The following is a 19,682-nucleotide window of genomic DNA, read 5'->3' as shown; positions in this document are numbered from 1 at the left end:
TGAGAAAGGTCACTGTAAAATACAAACAGCAAAGAACAGGGGACTCTTGTTTGAGCATGCACAATGTGGAAATCTATCCTCAGCCGATTCTTATAAAGTAAACAATCTAAAACACAATGTCTCTGCAAAACTAGTACATATCAGGGAACTGCAAATACCTGAAAATTGGAATAACATGTTGAGTAAACCCTACTTTGGTACCTTCTTATACTTTTCTGGCTAGAGAACAAAAAATCTTTCTATATAAGAATAAATCAATAATTCACTATCTCAGTAGTACCCAGATAGATTGAGAGTCTGTTACACCAAACATTGGCAAGTTTAGAAAAGAACCTAGGGCTAAAAACAAACAAACAAACAAACAAAAAACACTAACAACTTGTGGAAAACAACTATGGTGCTTTTTTGCTTTTCTTTTTAGGAGCCTCAGGAATAGCTGAAAGTTAAAACTGAGCATCACATAAGGTAGTTCTTATGGCTGTGCACACCCTCCTGGGTTTATATATTTATTTTCAGAACTGGCTTCCAACTGAGGTTGCTTGGGAAATGTTTGTCCTTCTCATCTCTGACTGCTTGCATGGCCCTGGAAATGCAACTTGGGATCACCTTGCACCCCTAAAAAGGGGTCTGGATACAGACACCAAGCAAAAGTTCAGTGCTTTGCCTCGACCCTTTCCTCAGTTTTTGCTTCTCTCAGAGCATATTCAGACTCTGCCTGCCTGATGTGACATCTTCCCAGGTGTCAAGATCTCATAAGCACCTTGAGTAAAAATTTCCCCACACCCTTCCTCTCCCCTACAGTCATGACTCAAGAGAAAGGTATGTCTCTGTCCATCATATGTACAGAAACCAACCATCCAAGGACTGTTCCTACCTTCCTGCTGATGAGTGTTTTTTGTTTTGTTTTGTTTTGTTTGTTTATTGACAATTTATTATTTTGGGGGCCTATTTACAGATAATATCTGCTCACCCCTCACTCCTATTTTTTGACATCTTCCTTATGGAGGCCCCCAAAATGGACACAGTGCTCCTGATACAACCCTACAGACATCAAGCAGAGGGGAACCAATCATTTCCCTGCCCCCATGGCCTGGGTGCAATCTGAGGACTAAAGACACATAGCTTCATAATATCAAGGATAATTTTGGCTCATACGAAAAATGGAGTGAAGCCAGATGAACACCATTGAGAATGTGCTTAGAGGTGAAGTTATTCTGAGAGGCCATGGACTCCTGGGATTGTGGCCTGCATGCAGGGTTTAGTCAATAGTAAAGATGCATCTGGGTGTTAAGTTTTTGCTGGAATTATATTTGCATGTTATCTGTTCAGAAGTCCCATTCTTTCTGATTTTGTGAAATCTTACTTTCTGAGACCCTTCACTCCCTGGAGAGTCCCTTTCCTACTGAGACTGCCAGTACTATCTATTCTCCTGGGGAAACTGGCTGCCCGTGGCCTGGACCTAGATGAGGGGACTGAGTGTACCCTCAGTAAGTTTACAGATGACAACAAGCGGGAAGGTAGTGTTGATCTGCCTGAGGATAGGGTGGCCCTTCAGAGGGATCTGGATAGGCTGGAGTGCTGGGCTGAGGTGAATGGGATGAGTGTCCTGCACTTGGGCCACAACAACCCCATGCAGCACTACAGGCTTGGGGCAGAGTGGCTGCAAGACTGAAGAGGAAAGGGACCTGGGGGGGTGTTGATTGATGCTTGCCTGAACATGAGCCATCAGTATGCCCAGGTGGCCAAGAAGGCCAACAGCATCCTGGCCTGTGTCAGGAACAGTGCAGCCAGCAGGAGCAGGGAGGTGATCGTCCCCCTGGGCTTTGCTCTGGTGAGGCCGCACCTCGAGTGCGGTGTTCAGCTTTGGGCCCCTCACTACAAGGAGGACATCGAGGCCCTGGAGCGTGTCCAGAGAAGGGCTATGAAGCTGGTGAAGGGCCTGGAGCACAGGTCCTGTGAGGAGTGGCTGAGGGAGCTGGGGATGTTTGGTCTGGAGAAGAGGAGGCTCAGGGGAGACCTCATTGCTCTCTGCAACTGCCTGAAAGGAAGGTGTGGGGAGCTGGGGGTCGGCCTCTTCTCACAGATAACTAATGATAGGACTAGAGGGAATGGCCTCAAGTTGTGCTTGGGGAGATTTAGATTAGATATCAGGAAAAACTTTTTCTCTCTAAGAGTGGTCAGGCACAGGGAGGGCCAGGGAGGTGATGGAGTCACCGTCCCTCATGGTGTTCAACAAGTGCCTGGACAAGGTGCTACAAGATGTGATTTAGTAGCTCAGTGGGCAGTACTGGTCATAGGAGGATGGCTGGACTAGATGACCTTGTAGGTCCTTTCCAACCCCGTGTTTCTATGATTCTATGATTCTACTGTGGTTGAGATGAACTGGAATGAAACCTATAGCTCTGTGGAGGGAGAGTGTCCTACAGCCATCAGAAAAGGCAGAGGGGGAGATGTTATCCACAGAAACATTTATCAAATTCGGAGTCCAAAAACTGGCTGCCAACCAAGCTCTCCAGGGACCCTGAATGAAAACCACTACCAATGGTAAGATGCTGATGGGCAAAAAAAAAGCATGATGTCACGCTGAACTTTGGGAAGGTGTCTCAGGTGGCAGCCTGAAACCAGCACCCCACCCCCAGCTCTATTTTCAGTCTCCTCTAGAATAATATTGGCTACTTTACAAGTTTGGTATTGACACAAATTTTGTTCCTGATATGCCAGGTAAATGGGGATCAGTTTGCCACGATGCTGTCACACAAGGTCAGAGTCACCTGTGAAATAGCGCAGGCCCCAGGCCAAACACAGAGACAAGGCCACAACAGCATTAGCTGCCTAACTCAGAAAGCCTTTGACTGCAACATTATTACCTAAATTTAAGGGTAGCAGGACTGGTTGAATTATTCATTGCAAGCAAACTCTCTGGCAAACCTTAGCCTTACTTGTGCTAGCTGTTAACAGGCTGTGGGCAAACTGCCTTTTTGTTTACTGATCTGTTTGTTATGCAGAAACATACGAGCTGCTCATGCAAAACGCTTTTCATGCATAGCACAGTTCAGCCTGCCAGTCCTCTACTTCCGCAGCTCCCTGCTCATGAGCTGTGTGCTGTGTCACAAAGACAACGTGTCCCTGCTGCCTGTAGTACCAGGACATCCCACCTGTGAGTAGAGAGTGGTGCAGCCCAAGGAGGAGGAGGATTCTGCCTGTGAATTGTGTGGGTAGATTTCACTGTCCTGTTTTTTTTTTTATTATTTATTTATTTTTTGCAGATGCTTATGCATTTATTTCCTTGTATCCATTTTCCATGCTTGTTTTCCTCCAGAAGGTTATCCTGTTTCTCCAGTGCTTTATTTTTTATTTTTTTTTATTTTTATTTTTGGCCTGTCTGGGGCAGCAGACTGTCTCCTGAGTTCACTGTTAGATGAAGTTCACTGTCCTACTCACAGCCACTGCCCTCAGCCACTGCTCTGTTCCTTTCTGCCTTCAACAATCTCGCAGCCATTTCCAGCTCTCCTGGCTAAAAATCAAAACAAAGCACACCCAAAGCTTGTGGAGGAGGCTGGTGCCGTGCTATCAGGTACATCCCTTTGGAGCCTTGCACTGCTATTTTCACAGGCAGAGCTCTGTTATCTAGTTTTTTTTTTTTTTTTTTTTTGGTATTTTTCTTTTTGCAACAGAGGGCCAGTTCTCTTACCAACCACAGAAATTTAGCCGGTTTAGCAGGTAAAATTGTCCTGAGAGGCAACAGCACCTAACCCTGAAAGCACCAAGATGCAGAATCTGAAATGAAACATTTTGCTCTAAAAAGCTGAAGAGCTGTAACTCCTTCATTCCAGCTTCAATACTTGCACCACACCACTACAAAACAAACCAAAACCAAAACCAAACGAAAAAATCACTCTTTCCTCACTTCATCAAGTGCTTCAGGGATTTTTTCCCAGCTCTGAATCTGTTCAAGACTAAACACCAAAGGCTAACCACCCTAATGTGCAATTGAGTTCTTGGCAAGTAATTTATTTGCCACAAATATCAGCTCCTTCGCCACTCCTGTGCAAACAGGAAGCACAGCAGGAGGTGATCCCAACCTTAACAATGATACAGCAGCTGTCACCATTCAAGTGAATAAAAAAAGGAAAACAACCAACCAACCAACAACAACAACAACAAAATATGAGCTGTCTTGCTCCCATCCTTTTTGGGAAGGCTAAGCAGCTCTGAGCGAGCAAAGCAAACTCATGTCATCATTGCTCAAAGCCTTTGGTGTTTGTGAGGTGATGCCTTGGCCTCACAACTCCCATCCTCCTCCTGGCTACTTAAAATACCCATCTCACCAGCAAAGGGTTTTTGGAAGCTAGTATGCTGCACTGGTGAGTAGCACAACTTCTCCCTTGCAGCAAAGACCAACAGGATAATTCATCCTCAGGAGGTACTCGTCTCTTCCTCTTCAGCTGACTGGGCTGTGGGTTTTCTCTCGAGGCATCGTTCTAGTGCCCACACATTTGAGCAATAGTGATACTGGAAGTATCTCGAGTCTCCAGTCTGGCCTCCGGGTGTTGCTTCAGGACACAGAAGGACTCCTGCAGGTGCCATACGGTGTGTGCAGGCTTTGTGCAGACAGCTCACGTACCGTAAGGACCAGACAGCTACGTTTAGATAACTAAATCTTTCCCATGGCCCAACCAACAGATCTCAGAGAGCGTAAGATAAGTGAATTGTATGTTGTTTGTGCTAACTTCTTCCGAGCAAGAAGAAATAAAGTGGAACTGGAGATAGGACTGGAGTGAAAACTAGGTATCTACAGAAAACCCAGCAAGCAGGAAACATTCCTAATCAAAATGCATCCTTCCTTTCCTTGAGAAAACAACCTCCTACTTGATCCTCTTTTGCCCACTAAACTCTGCCCAAAAATACACAGTTCATCTAGCTTCCTTGAGAGATTCTGTAGAGTATGTCTAGAAGGAATCATGGACTCCTTTTCTATTTCAACACCTGTCATTTGAGGTTGCAGCCTGCAGAGTGGATCACCTGTTTTTTTTTTTTTTTTTTTTTTTTTCCAGGACACTGGAGACCTTTGTAATCCTTTGAGCCTGATGTTGTATTTGCAGAGCCTGGAAGGATGGCTCTTTTTGGATACTTTTCAGGCCATCTGTACATGACACTTGCCCACCAGACCTCCCTGCAATACTCACAGACCTTACCTGAGATCTGGCTTCTTCTGGATGTTCCTTAAGGAACTCTTCATTGGTAGGTGGGTGCTTAAAGTTATTTGACTTCCCATAAGAGAATGACATTCTCTGAATAAAATTTAAGTTAGGCTTCTGCAAAGTCAGCTGTAGATTATAGAAAATACTCTTCTTGCTCTGCCTCTGTAAATAAACAGAAAGAGGCTTCTCTAGTTCACAGCACCATCTGCCCTAGGTGGTCTGGATCACCATCTCCATTCTCAGGAATGCAGAGGTCCTCTGACTGGCATTTTCTGTAACAGCACAGAGGTTATACCAATTCATCAAAAGTGGCATCTCACAGTCCCAACAACTGGAGTTTGTCACTAGACAGGAAGCTTCCTGGCACCAAAGTGAGTCAGATCTATTTTAAATGCACGTGAAAAAGAAAATCAGAAACGATGCTCCAGCAAGTGAGGAAATTCTCCCATCTGAGCAGGTAGGTACCTCTGTATCATCACCCTCAGCAAAGACATAAGCAGTGACCTGAAAAGTGGAAGGGACATCCTGTTGTGAGCAAGAAAGGTAGGAGGGAAATAGGGAACAGCTGCAGCCCTTGAGAACCAGTGGTGAAAAAGATCATACACTGCACATACGTGATGTATCCCAGATTCCATGTATCATCCTCATGGACGGGAGATGCACAGAAAAAAACAATACGTACTGAATGAGTTGCAAAGGGAGAAGCATCACTCAGTATTTATCTGTGACAGCTCACACTTCTTTAGTCTGTACAGTCTATTTGTGGTGCTGTTTCCCTTTCCAATCTCCTCCCATCTCAGCCTTCTCTCACCTCCTCATTACCTCCAAGTCTTGACCTTTTCTGCTTGCTGCCACATCCTCGCATAAATATTTTCTATGGAAATGTTTCACATGCATACAGAATCAACCAAGCGCAGAGTTGCTCATTTACTCTCAGCCAAATTGCTGCATTAAACAATTAAAAGAAAATAAAATTCCCATGTCAATGTCAATCAGTATCCACCAATGTGGACAGGACTCCTGATTAAAGGACAGGAAGAAGGCACTTCTGTTTGCTGCCTGAAAGGGAACTAAATCTTAAGCTGTGTCAATGATTCCATTTGCATCTTAAAAGAGCATCTTCTGAGGATCACTCATTTTGGAAGCCTTGATCCAACCCACACTTGCAAGAACACCATCTCCCAGCCTAAACTATCTCAACCTGTGCCACCTTGTTCTGTGCTAATAACGGCACCATTGCTGGGACTGCTCCCCAGGAGCAGCCAGTAAGGCTGATATGGGTTCTCCAGAGTTCTGCTGTGCTCTCTCTGAAATGCTGAAATTACTTTGCTTTGTACACGACTGCCACGCCAACATCTTGCTCCTTACTCAGTCTGTCATTTATCACACGATGCTGTACTCAGCAGCACAAAAGCACACATACTCAGTACCTCACTTTCTTCTACAGCATTTCCAGTTTCCAAATCCTCCTGAAATTATGTGTGTACATCACTTCTTTCCCCAGTCCTTCAAATAGCCAGCTTTCGAAATGTTTTTAAAAAGTTATAGATGATATTTTTCCCTCTTTCAAGGCCAAAGCAAGAACAGAAGTTTTCCAAGCCTGAAGGCTAATTACAGTCTGTCAGAAAAAAAGGCACGTGAATGGGCTTACTCACTGAATCTTGTAAAGCATTCCTCTGCTAGCCCCCACACAGCAGATCTGAAGAGATGGAGGAGGGTCTGAAGGAGAAACATGCCAGTGTGGCCTTGGCAGATTAGCCAGGGAAACAAAGCTAAAAGAAAAATGTTTCCACTGTTCAGCAGGCACCAGCAGGCACCAAATCGATTCTCTAGGACAGAGCATATGGTTGCTTGATTTCTTTTACAGCCACGCTCCACCCGGTATTCTCATCTCAAACAAATTCCCCTTATCTCCAGGGCTGAGGACTGGCAAGTGTGGTGACCTGCTCGGTGGTTTTATGCTCAGCAGATCACAGCCTGACTTTCCAGACTGATGCATAGCAAGAAACTGTGTTAGTAGGAGAGAACAGCCCTCTACCAATATTTTCAAATTGAAAAAAATAACAATAATTTAAAAAATAGCAAGCACTTAGGAGGCGAAAATCACTATTCACCTGTGCAACAACATTTATTCTGACAATGGGACTCCTAGATACAGTCTGAACAAGTGCTTCCTCCTGCTGGGCGTGCTGTGACAGGGATATCTCGCTGCTGTTCAGCGACCCACGCTAATACTTGCACAGGACGGCACAGCACAGATGGGTGCAAGGGCAGGACAAGGCTGTGCAGAAGGTGAAAGCCCAGTTTACATGAGCACAGAGGAGAATAGTTATCCACGCGCAGCAGCTAAGATAGCGGGAGCAGGGCAGTACTGCCCACAGGGCACCCCCGAACTAACTGGCTGCAGAGGAGCTGCCTGGGCCCTGCAATCCCATCTGAAACCAGAACACACCCACAAGTCACCTCTGCCATGAAGAAGCTTGTTACTCATTCAGAAAAGCCTTTCCTTAGTGCAACGCAATCATGCTCTTTTAATTTAAGGAGCACTTTCACAAAGCTACTTCAGGCTTTTCTCCCCAAGCACAAAGCCCTCGTTTAAAGAGTGCCGGGGCAAAAGCAGTCAGCGTCAGAGGCTGTGAACACAGACCGAACCAGGAGGAGCCCAACAGAGAAGTACCTTCTCATCCTCCAGAGTTCCTGCTGTGTCTCTATTTGCAGGTCACTAACCCATGAAGCAGGAAAGTCTTCTAAAACGAAGCGCAGGCTGGCTCCCCGTTACGACTCTTCAGCTAGGCCACAGCCAAGCCCAAGCAGGCACTTACCGCAGCAGGACGGTGTCCTACACACCCAGCCCATTCCCAAAGGCTCCAGCTATTATCTGTGTGTCCTGACACCTGCCCCCCACAGGTAAGACCTCCAATTTCTTTTTAATGAGACTATTTTTTCCTGTCAAACCTTTAAGCTGTGGTGAAAAAACACTGCTTCCACACACGCGCTGAGCAGGCCAAGACTGCAAGGAAGTACCAGGAGTTCTTCCAGAGCACGAGAGCATCGGCTCGAGATAAGCTGAAGCTTTTACCTATTTCCTCTGCTGGGAACAGCCCCCCTCCTACTGCTATGTTAATTTCTGACAAAATATGGAAACGGCAATGGTTACCTTACTGTTCGACAAGCACAGACAGGAGCAGTTTCCATGGACAACTGACCCGCTGTGACTTGTCCCTGCAGCCATGCCTTACCAGCAGGTTCACGAGCGTTTACAAACAATTGTGACCTCTTCTCCGTGCAGCTAGTAATATTTACTCAGACAGTGGTGATGAGACGGAGGTTATTACTCTTTAATCTTTCTGAGAAACCCTTTTTCCCCCTCTAACAAAACCCCAAGATTCTGTGAATCCCTCTCACGTTCACATGTGCATATTAAGAAATCTACTTGAAAGCATGTTCCTGTTGAAATGTCTGTAACAAGTTTGCCAGTCTGCAGTAGTAGTGGAGTTGCTCAAGAACAGCTCCTGAAATGTGAAATTTAAACAACCACCAACCAACAAAAAAGCCTCCTACTACCACCAGCAGGATAAAGTCTGCATGTTTGCGTTTTATTTTTTTTTCCTGCAGAAAAAGGAAATTGTTCTTACAGTTGTCAATTAGTTTTTCCAGCATGAGATGACTCGTTGAGGGCAGCCCTGCAGAGAAGGACTTGGGGGTTCTGGTGGACAAAAAGCTCAACGTCAGCCAGCAGCGTGTGCTTGTAGCCTAGAAGGTCAACTGCGTCCTGGGCTGCATCACCAGAGGGGTGGCCAGCAGGTGGAGGGAGGGGATTGTCCTCTACTCTGTCTGCCCTTGTGAGGCCCCACATCGAGTACTGCTTCCAGGTCTGGGGCCCCCAGCACAAGAAGGATGTGGGGCTGTTAGATTGAGTCCAGAGGAGGGCCACACAGATGATCCAGGGGCCGGAGCACCTCTCCTATGAAGAAAGGCTGAGAGCTGGGGATGTTCAGCCTGGAGAAGGCTCCAGGGAGACCTTATAGTGGCCTTTCAATACTTAAAGGGGTCTTACAAAAAGGAGGGAGGGAGGAACTACTGAGGTAGATAATGACAGGATACGAGAGAACGGTCTTAAACTAAAAGAGGGTAGATTTAGACTAGACATTAGGAGGAAATTCTTCACTTAGAGGGTGTGGTGAGGCACTGGAACAGATTGCCAGGAGAAGCTGTGGATGCCCCGTCCCTGGAGGTGTTCAAGGCCAGGCTGGATGGACCTTGGCCAACCTTGCCTAGTGGTTGGCATCCCTGCCCACGGCAGTGGGGTTGAAGTTAGATGATCTTTGGGGTCCCTTCCAACTCGAGCCGTTCTGATTCCATAACTCCTCTAATATTCACTACAGCAGAGATACACCCAGCAAGGTTCTCCTCTGCACAAACAAGTGAAATCTGAAAAAATGTTTGCAACACAAACATCACTACTAAAATCACCCTGCCACTTTTTATTATTTATTTATTTATTTATTATTATTATTTACTTAATTGTCTCCTTCACCTTTAGTATAAAAGCATCCAGGAAAACATATCCTTTGAAGTGTTGTGAACTTGGTGCATTCTTGAAATATGAGCCTCCTAACCACGGTAATGTTGCTAGTACACCAAACAAGACTGACCACGGGCCACGCTGAGACCTCCAAGATTGTCGAAGTCTTGGTTTATGGAATGAATTCAGTACCTTGTTTTAAAAGATACCAACTTATTTTAATACAACTGTTTACATTTCAAATAAACAAACATTGATAAACTTCATTTTAAAAATCACAGAATCAACCATCCTGCGATTCTGTGAAAAATTTTAATTAGCTTCCAGTCTGACATTAATAGAGTTTACGTTTAAAAAACGTCTGGAATTATTCTACCAATTTCTACAACTCTGATAAAAAAAAATAAAAAATGACTGGCAATAAATAAAAAGTAATCTAATATTTAACCCTTATTTCAAAATACCATTCTGAAGTTATTTAACAAAAATAAATAATTCCGTACTTAATGTAAAATTACAATAGCTCTTCACTTATGAAACCTGTAGTATAATCCGTAACAAGTAATTCTTTCATTGGACTGTGAGCGTAGTTCCAGACCTGTAAATACGACTAGTGGTAAAGTCTGAGACACTGCCAGTCTTCTGAAGAGAGATTTGCTGAGCTAGACTCATTTTTATCATAAAAACCTTTAGCAAGGAAATTCAGAGACAAAAGAAGTTACTATGATTTTTCACAATTCCAGAAGAGAGAATATTATCTCTACAGTGAACAAATATATAATTAAAAGTTTGTAGAGAATACAGGACTAGAATTAAGTGATCAGAGTAAGCGTATCAGAGATTTTGTCTTTCTAAAAATACATCCAGTATTCCTGCAGAAAGAGGAAGATGTGAAGTTCAACAAAAGGCTACAAGTAAAACAAATATGCACTTACAGAAACATCATTTGGGCTGTCCCCAAGTGCCCACAACAGTGCCTGTAGCTATGAGTGGAAAGAAAATTGCTTTCTTCCTACAAATCATTGGAGAATTGACCGGTATTTCTCTCTTACATGAATTTATAACAACATGTTCAGGTTACCACTGAAACAGTTAACAGACAGAAGAACAAGGAGAACCGAGAGGAGTTTGACGAGCCAAGCAGTAAATGTCCTAAACAAACAGGGCTTTATTATGAATTATTAGTTCTGTTTCCTTAACATAAGCAGCAGAAAGAAAGAATGAATTATAATACAGGGATAACAAACAAACTTTTTTTTTTTTTTTGACCGAGAGCAATCAATATTCTGCTTTTCAGAACAAGCCATTGTAATGCAAAGCCGATCACATTAAAGTTGTACTTTGTCACAGCCCGCTGAGATTAAGTAAATGAACGGTTTGGCCACATTTGAGTATCATTATCTGGGGCCTGGGAGGAAAGCAGAGGAAGTTATTAATAATTAGATGTGACTTTCACTAATAAAACTATATCTATACACCTTCCATTGTTAGATTGCAGATAAAGGCATAGTTCCATGGTAGCAGAGGTAGGAGAAGGTACCAAAAAGAAATGAGCAAGTCTCTAACCATGAATTAGAAGCTTCTTGTTTTATTAACAACCATGTAACAGAGAATTTTGAACTTGGTTTGAACTTACTTTTATTTCACTTCATTTTTAAGTCAAAATAGATGACAAATGTTTAAATAGGCTGTCCTTCATTTGATTTAGCTTGAGTGTAGCAGGCACAGGAAATACGATCCTCAATGTGAAGTCCCAAAGCACCTCCTCTTTTTAAATATGGGTTAAAAAAAATAATGCCATACTGCGTGAATGAATTTTTTATTCAAGACACAGCTCATATAATTGATGTGGTCAAAGACAAGCATATCCCTTAAATTAAAAAAGAAAAAAAAAAAAAGAAGAAAAAATCCACACTACTTCTCTACTGCTTAGAATTGATGAACGTGCTCCCATTTGTCAGACTTTGTGAAAAACAATTATCAGCAGGAATCCTAATGAGATTGCCTTATCAGCAGAGGCCAGCCCAGCCAATCTTTATTTCAGCTCTTTTAGCAACATCTTGTTTGGATGCAATGAATAATGATATGCTAGATATCATTATAGTATGGAATAATGAATAAATACTACCACAAGCTGGTGTGGAACAGTAGTACACAAGCCTAATCAATCTTTGCATGTGTTTAAATTCCATGTCCTTCAAAGCTCACCACTTTGCCTGGATTTTGCATATCAGCCTTACTGCTAGAAAAGGTGCAAAAACCAGTAACAAAAAAAAAATCATCAGTATAAAAAAACGTAGCACAGGCTTCAAAAAGCTTCCATACTCTTTTTTTCAAAGACCATTAGTTAAGGTGCCTTCAGGTTCTGAATTGCAGACGGGTTTGCAGAGGTTACCATTTGATAAGCTATTAACAATCTGTAGTGGGTATCTGAGAGCAGTTCCTAATGCAGGATTCCTGAACTGTTAGTTTCTGTAACGGGGCATCTGTGGAGCAGGGGCTCCCTCTAAGGGGGCTGAAGAGGAGACTGTCATGAGCTGTCCTGCATGCATTTTCTCATTCACTCGCAGTTCACAGCCATCCTGCAGCATCCTTATAGCTATCCTTGCAATGTTCTTAGAGTCGTCAAGTCCGCTGTGAGGTCTCCCATCATAGTTCATCCCCAGCTTTTCAAGCATGATTGTGAGCTTGGTCTGGTTCCTAGGAACCTGATGGAGAAAGTGAACCACATTTAAGAATTAGGTTCTGTACCAGGTCTTCTTAACCTAACACGCTGCAAAATAAGCAGATGCAGATGTTAAGTACCACGTATTACTTTCATGTTGCCTGTTACTGGATCACTAACGATTTCACTTCAAAGCACCTTGCTGAGACAGACACTCATTTTTGTAGTGGAGACGTAGTCAACAGGAGCTTGTCTAGACTCAGAACCATTTTAAGAGCTTCTCACCATGACAAGCACCAGCTCAAGACGTGCCAACACTGGCAACGGTGGAAGTCATGGTCCAGCAAGGTTTAACGAGACTTATAAAGAAGGAATTACCAAAGTGGTGTAGCAGAGGGAATCAGACTTGTTTTCTTGTGAATTCTAAGGGATTAAGAAGGGTCAGGATCCTGATTCTTACTGAGCCCAAATTTCTGAACAGATTGGCAACACTAACAGTTGCCCATGCCTACACAGATGACAGCTGAACTAAATCTCTTATGAAATGTCAACCTCCTTTTTCCTGAGGTTATATTAAAGATAACAAATCCCTTCAAGAGAAGATTGCCAGCCAGGTCCAAATGATATTCAGAGAAATGGTTTAGCTACACTAACCAGTAATTCACCAGAATCTCCAATAACCCACTTCATGGCAAGGAAAGCACTGAACCAGTATTACATTACTTTTCTCTTGACAATTTGATGCAGCTGTAGATAGGTCCTAATCTCTTCCTGTCCCCACTACTCTGTGAAAAGTGGAGATAGCCGACCGTAGTGATGCAACTTTGTTTTATATTACATGAAAACAGGAAACGATAATTGCAAAATCAATACAGACTCTTTTCAGCTACTTTAAGATCCAAGAGCACCAGTATGACATTTTAGACGATCCTTCATGCAACAATGAACACATCTGCTGATTCTTAAAAGCAAGATTAAAATTAAAATGCAGTAGATGATATCATTTTCAGTTAGTAAAATGAGATGTGGGCATGAATGACATTAGAAAATTAGGCTCCAGGCAACTAGATTAAGTTACACTGTTTTTATACCACACACGTAACAATCACAGGTACAACAGGACATTCGAGATAAACAAAAATTTCCTGCAAGAGAAAACAATTATCTGTACAAACCTTATAGAAGTTCCCATATGATTTGCGAATATTGATCCACTTTTTGGCAAACGAAGGGTATTTAATACGGCTAACACGACACTGGATATTCAAAAATTTACTCATATCCCAAGATCTTAAAATATCAAAAGAAAAAAAAGAGAAAGACATTAATAATGAATAATTCATATACTCTCTATTCCACCTATTGCACATCTGACACACAAAAAGATGTCTTTTCTTTGGTGTCAGTAGAAGGAAAACTGCTTAGATTAGGAAAAGCTGTCTGTAGTCATGGAAAGGAATCTTTTAGTATGAAACTCTTAAGGATAGGGAAAACAAATAGCAAAAGGAGAAACATTTTCAGTGAACGGTTTCAGACCCAGGATGCATACATTTGTCTCCATAACTGATGATACTGAAACAAGATCGTAATTCGTTTTAGAAGAACCAGACCTTTATGGAGAGAAGATGAAGTTGTAACCCTACACACTCCTAGCTTTCCTTCCTGAAAGGAAGCATCCCAGCAAGTTTGTAAGCTTCAAGAGCAAAGCCATTTTTTCCCTCTCTTGAAGCCATCTACGCAATCTCACTGCAGCTGTTTTCTCAAGGGGACTCCCCTTGAGAATTCCAGACACGTTCTAAACCCCTTAATATAACTAGTCTTATACCAGCTTTACCTTAATGTTGTCTTTTTAAAAAGCTATTGCTTCCAAAGAAGCCAAAAAGGCCTGTGATTGATGGCCATTGTCCAAATCTTCAGGAATTCTGAAAAAAGAAGCGGGGCTGTGGCCAAAATAATTCTTTCACTTGGTAGATTGGACTTATTACAGGTTTTGTCATGTATCCATTCATCTCTTATGAAGACTTTTCCAAACCACTCATGTCATAGGCTAGAATATTTATCTGTGTTTTACTTGAGAAAAGCATTACAGAGTCATACTAAGATTCCTCATGCTCTTTTTTCATAAGCTCCAGTTTTCTTTCAGGGTTTCTCTCTCTTCAGTTCACCACAGTCATTATAGCAGTGTCTTGTTCATCCAGCCTAGCAGAAGACTTAACTCCAGGCAAACAACAGACATCTCACCGTGAAAACGTATCATTCACCGCGACGAGGCACATACACTCTGAAGCATAACCAACATCAAGCAAAGACTAACGTGGAGAAGTGGCAGTTCAAGGACTAGCCAGCTCCTCACGCGCATAGGTTGTCAGAGCTGGAGCTGTCAGAGACAGTCCTCTAGGTCAACACACAAAGCTTTCCGTACTAGGCATTTCCAGGTATTATGTGCAATATGAAAACTCGGTGGAAACAGAGAACTACAACAAGAAAGGAAAAAAAGCCTACTCAGTGTCACTTACTTGCATACAGAAACCTGGAAAAGAAACAGTGCCATCTAATGGACTTAAGCTTCATTTCAAACTGCTCGGATTAGCTTTCCTGACTTACTTGAAAGCTAAGATTGTAATATAAAAATGGCAAATCCACTTTTATTATTAAAATCCACTTTTAACAATAGTTGATACATAATTTTGCAGCTGTAGAGTGTGCTGAAGGTTACAGAAGGACATACCCATCCGTCAACATGCAATAGCTGTACTTTGTTCCCAGTTCTCGCTGTCTCATCCAGTCTATGACGTTCTGTAGAACTTGAGGAAATGTATCAGCTTTATCAATGATGTCCTAACAGAACAAAGAAGGCAAAAGCAAGGAACACTTAAAAAAAACACAACAACAACCCACAAAAAACAACCAACAAACCCTCACAACGTGAAGTGTAAGAATTATACTGGTATATAGGCTGTATACCAGTATTATACTAAAGACCTCACTAAATTGGCCTCACAATGATCTTAGAAACAGACTACACATTAAAATAAGTGGGTAAGGAGACAGATTTTTCTAAACTGAAAAAAAAAAACACCTGCACAAGTACCACTGAAGAGCCAGACCTCAAATGGCATCTATAAAAGTAAATAGGTGTCCTGGTTTCAGCTGGGACAGAGTTATCTTCCTCCTAGCAGCTGCTATGGTGCTGTGTTTTGGATTTAGGATGAGAACAATGCTGATATCACACTGATGTTTTAGCTGTTGCAGAGCAGTGCTTACACTAAGCCAAGGGCTTTTCAGCTTCTCACACTGCCCTGCCAGTGAGGAAGTTGGGGGTGCAGCAGAAGCTGGAAGGGGACAGACCCAGGACAGCTGACCCCAGCTGGCCAAAACGTATGACAAAATGAACGCTTTTCCCTACAGCTCCTAAAAGGCATGAATGACCAGCTAAGTGAAATCAATTCCAGGGTAACAGCTGGGAGAGGGCACAAGAAACAAGGATTACATAAATAATCTTCCAGAAAGATACCACGCAAGTCTGAAAACATCAACGCATCTCTTTTTTTTTTTTCATTTTTTTCTCCCAAAGAAAAGTAGAAATTACCTGGGTGATTCCTGTCAGACCAATACAGAAATTTGAAAGTTTGGGATTAACCTCTGGCTTCACATACTGCTGAAACGTATCCTCCTGTTACAAGAGAGTCAAGCGGTGAGCAGCAGCGCGCTACGTAGCCCGCGATGCAACTTCGTTGGCTTGCCCAGAGCTCAAAAGGCAATAGCAGCTACTACAAAACATTCTTGGTACTCTGCACACTCCTCTTTCCACAGTTAGAGGCATGCATGCAGCTACAATCGCATGTAGCATCACAATAATTACTGGAAACCCTCCTCCTCTTAAAACTTCCTGATAAATGTACCATTTATCAGAGGAATCTTCGGTTTCTCCATTTCATAGGCATAGTTTCAGTTAGATAGCAGGTTAAGTTTTTCCTAAAAGAAAGACGTACAGGAATAGAGCACTTATGAGGCTGCAAAATTTCTACTGAGTATTTTTAAATCCGGGTTAGGCAGCTGCCAATCTATAAGGTAGGCTGCAGGAATAGTCTAACTTGCTGAGGAAGTGAGCTCGCTGAACCCTCCTTTCTAGAATTCCACATTAGTCTCCTCATTGCCTCAGAGGAGACCACAGACTGTCCTAATTCTTGTTTATGACGAATCTCCAAAGTCTTAAAAATAGCTTTGTGAATCTTAAAGCACGGAGAGGAGGAGAAGAAAAAAAAGACACAAAAAAAAAAGACTGAGAAACGGAGAGTTCCCTCATATCAGTAGATATATCAGCAGAGGATTTATCTTTTCCAGCTTCTTTTAGGAAAGTTAGTTTTGCTTGTAAGAGGCTCGGAGGATAGGTATTTAAGAAAAAAAAAAGTGTTATTTTTAATGAAGCTCAAGATCTACTTAAAAACTACTCCAGACTTTCCGAAGCAAAGAAGTTACATCAAAGAACAGCATACTGACGCAGTAATTAGATGACTTACTATTTCCAGGGTATGTGTGTTCAATAAGACAACAGGAAACTCAATTATTTCATGTACGAATTCAGGTGGGTTTCCTTCTTCACAGGTTGCTTCAAAGTCAACTACGCAGATATAGTCATAGTAGCTGTCTGAATTAAGAGCTTCCTTCTGCATCAGCTTCTGTTTCTTGTAATAATTCTTCAGTCTCTTCTTCAGCACATCTTTTACTCCTCTAAATAGAGGACGAGAGTAACTACGATTAAGTACACGTTTGTTTAATTGCTTATTTCACTGTTGTAGCACTGAAGCTGTATTCAACATTCAAAATCTTACTGTCTATAACCTGATTTTAAGCACCAGCACCTATGAAGTCTGAATTCAACTTTGTCACGCAGTTAACACTCCGTTATCTGGGATACTGCAGATGCTGCGATATCCCAGACAACCCACAGGACTAGGTAACATCAGTATTTTGGAAGAGGCTCAGAAGCCAAGTGCAGAGACACGCAATAGCTCTGCAGAGCAACCTCCACTTCAGCAAGCCTCAGCAGTCCCTGCTTTTGCACAGCCTAGGCCTTCAAAAAGTGCTCAAAGATGACCTCTGACTCTGGAAGCAGCACTGCTTTCCCCATCTTTCCATTTGTCCCCTCCCTGAAGCAACAGGCACTTGAGGCATCAGTGCCACAGTTAATTTCAGAATCCAGCTCAAATGCCCACATTTTAAATTTGTGTCCGCTTAAATTTTAAAATTGACCTTGATTGACTTGATTAAAATCAAGTACTCTAAAATCCAGTTGTCAGAAAAACTTGCTGGCTTCAGATTTGTGGCTAACACTCACTGTGGCAAGTGAATAAAGGTACTTACTGCTACTTTTTAACACAGACACAGCAATATACAAATACAGGTGCTAGAAAAGCCACATACCAAACCAGAGCTGAACAAACCAGGTCCATTTACTCTTGGAAGAAGTTATTTTTGAAGTTTTACATTGCAAATGAAATGACAGCAGCAGCGTTGTAACAAGCGATATTGTTAGAAAAGCAGTCCACTGATCCGCAACGAAAAACTGGAATCAGACTATTAAACTTGAGTTTGAGAAGTCAAAATTACTTTTTTTTTTTCCCATCTTATATTAAAATGAGTTGAAAGAGGTGATGATCTACCAGCAAAATAACCTCAGAGGAAAGGATGATGCATTGCCATCCACTCAACTCTCTGTGTTAGGGGTGACGCTCCATTTGTTTACGTGCAAGACATATTCTGATCAGCTTAGTTGAATTAATTGACTAAGAAACCACTAAGTCTAACTTAATAAAACAAAACAAAAAACACATTTAAATCTTTCCGCATTTACAACTGAATAAAAAAACACAAATAGAAAATTAATAACCTAGGAGGAAACCACAAACACGTCATCTGCTATTTGATTTCTGCTTGGCAATTTTAGATCAGAATAAATGCTGAATAGCCGTACAAATCCAGTCTGCTTCACTATAAATTTTATCACATAACGGTAAATAATTTCCTCCTGAGAAGCCAAATTCATTTAATCGAAGGAGGAATTAAACAAAGTCATGCAGCCAGAACATTAGAAGACAGACGGGGTGGAGGTGGCAGGCTGCACTTCCCCTGCACAGCTCCTCCCCTGCCTTTTTTTCTTTCCAAATGAATCTCTGCTCCTTCCGTCTTTTTTGTCTGGACATTATTTCTCCTTGCTTTCGTCTTCTCTGGAAAGCTCGACTTTTCCCTCCAGCCTTCCTCCATCGCATCCGTTGTACGCCTCCTGCCTCTACAGCATCCTAGCTCCAACTTCAGACTTTGCTAACTCCCCAGTACCACCGCTACTCCCTTATTACCGTTGCCAACAGAAACAACACACTCTTTTTCCCAGCTGACCTCCTTCTTATTTCCTATGCAGCAGGAACCACTCTCTGTAAGCCTAGCCCCTTCCTCTTCCTCCTCCCTGAGCACAAGCCCAGCTTGTCATACGTTCACCTATTCCCAGTATTCACCCACACCTCGCCAGGTTAGCGAGCACCCCACCCAAGGCTAACTGCTCTCTGCACTGACGACATTCCCAGGCCTACCACCACAGAGGTTTTAGCCACTACCACAGCCGTACTGCTAAATAAGACAGTTTTGGAAGCGGGCTTCTCACCGCTCCGGGTTTGCAGTGCTGTCCGAGAACCCGTGCCGTTCTCCAGACCTGCCTTTCCCCCTTGTACAAACACGTGGCGAGGTGTGACTTAGTTACACATTTGTTCATTTGTCTGCGTTACCAGTCGAGGCAGCGCACGTTTGAGACCGCGTTAAGCAGTATCACATCCACTAACCCTACAAGAAAAGCTCCATCGAGGTGGCACACAGAACACCTAGGGGTTGATGGCACGTCTCCTTTTCACTTCGTGGCGTGTGTTTAAACCTTAAAATAATCATACTCAAGGGTAAATCGGAATGGCTGCGACTCGGCCTGACCTGGTTTCAAGTTTGAACTCTGCAAGTTTACTTCTAAGCTCGTCCCGGGTCATTCTGTTGATGTAGCCATTGGTCATGGCGATTTCCTTGTACACCGGGTCGCTGAAGTCACTCTGACTGGAAGCCGGGCTTTTCCCCTTAGTTCCTTGATCGCCGACCCCGCTGTGCTGCTTGCCCTAGGAGGAAAAAAGATCGGCAAGTCAACACGGAGGGTGGATTTCACGCATAATTTGGCACCTAAACACATCAAAACGCCGCACCGGTCCACTCATGACCAAACCGAGGGCTTAACGAGCTGACGGAGAGCTAAAAAAAA

At 42.8% G+C, this 19,682-nt stretch overlaps 1 protein-coding gene across 2 annotated transcripts; it reads right to left on the bottom strand.

The window, feature by feature from the left end:
* Window positions 1-10,019: 10,019 nt before the first annotated feature.
* On the bottom strand, window positions 10,020-19,565 carry ERI1 (exoribonuclease 1). Of its 2 annotated transcripts, XR_004750651.1 has the most exons (7): window positions 19,367-19,565; window positions 16,912-17,122; window positions 15,981-16,064; window positions 15,120-15,229; window positions 13,567-13,681; window positions 11,363-12,434; window positions 10,020-11,134 (listed from the first exon to the last, which is right to left on the bottom strand). XR_004750651.1 is itself a non-coding variant. In XM_035325771.1 (6 exons), the coding sequence occupies exons 1-6, from the start codon at window positions 19,441-19,443 to the stop codon at window positions 12,192-12,194; spliced, it is 840 nt and encodes a 279-aa protein (XP_035181662.1). In that variant the 5' UTR covers window positions 19,444-19,565; the 3' UTR covers window positions 11,295-12,191. The 2 variants fall into 2 exon arrangements, 1 of the variants encoding a protein (XP_035181662.1); XM_035325771.1 differs by lacking the exon at window positions 10,020-11,134 and having other exon boundaries at window positions 11,295-12,434.
* Between the last annotated feature and the right edge of the window lie 117 nt (window positions 19,566-19,682).

This window comes from Oxyura jamaicensis, chromosome 4 (assembly GCF_011077185.1).
Source record: "Oxyura jamaicensis isolate SHBP4307 breed ruddy duck chromosome 4, BPBGC_Ojam_1.0, whole genome shotgun sequence".
Classification (NCBI taxonomy): domain Eukaryota; kingdom Metazoa; phylum Chordata; class Aves; order Anseriformes; family Anatidae; genus Oxyura; species Oxyura jamaicensis.
The sequence above is the reverse complement of the archived record's forward strand: the minus strand, read 5'-3'. Positions and strand labels throughout refer to the sequence as shown.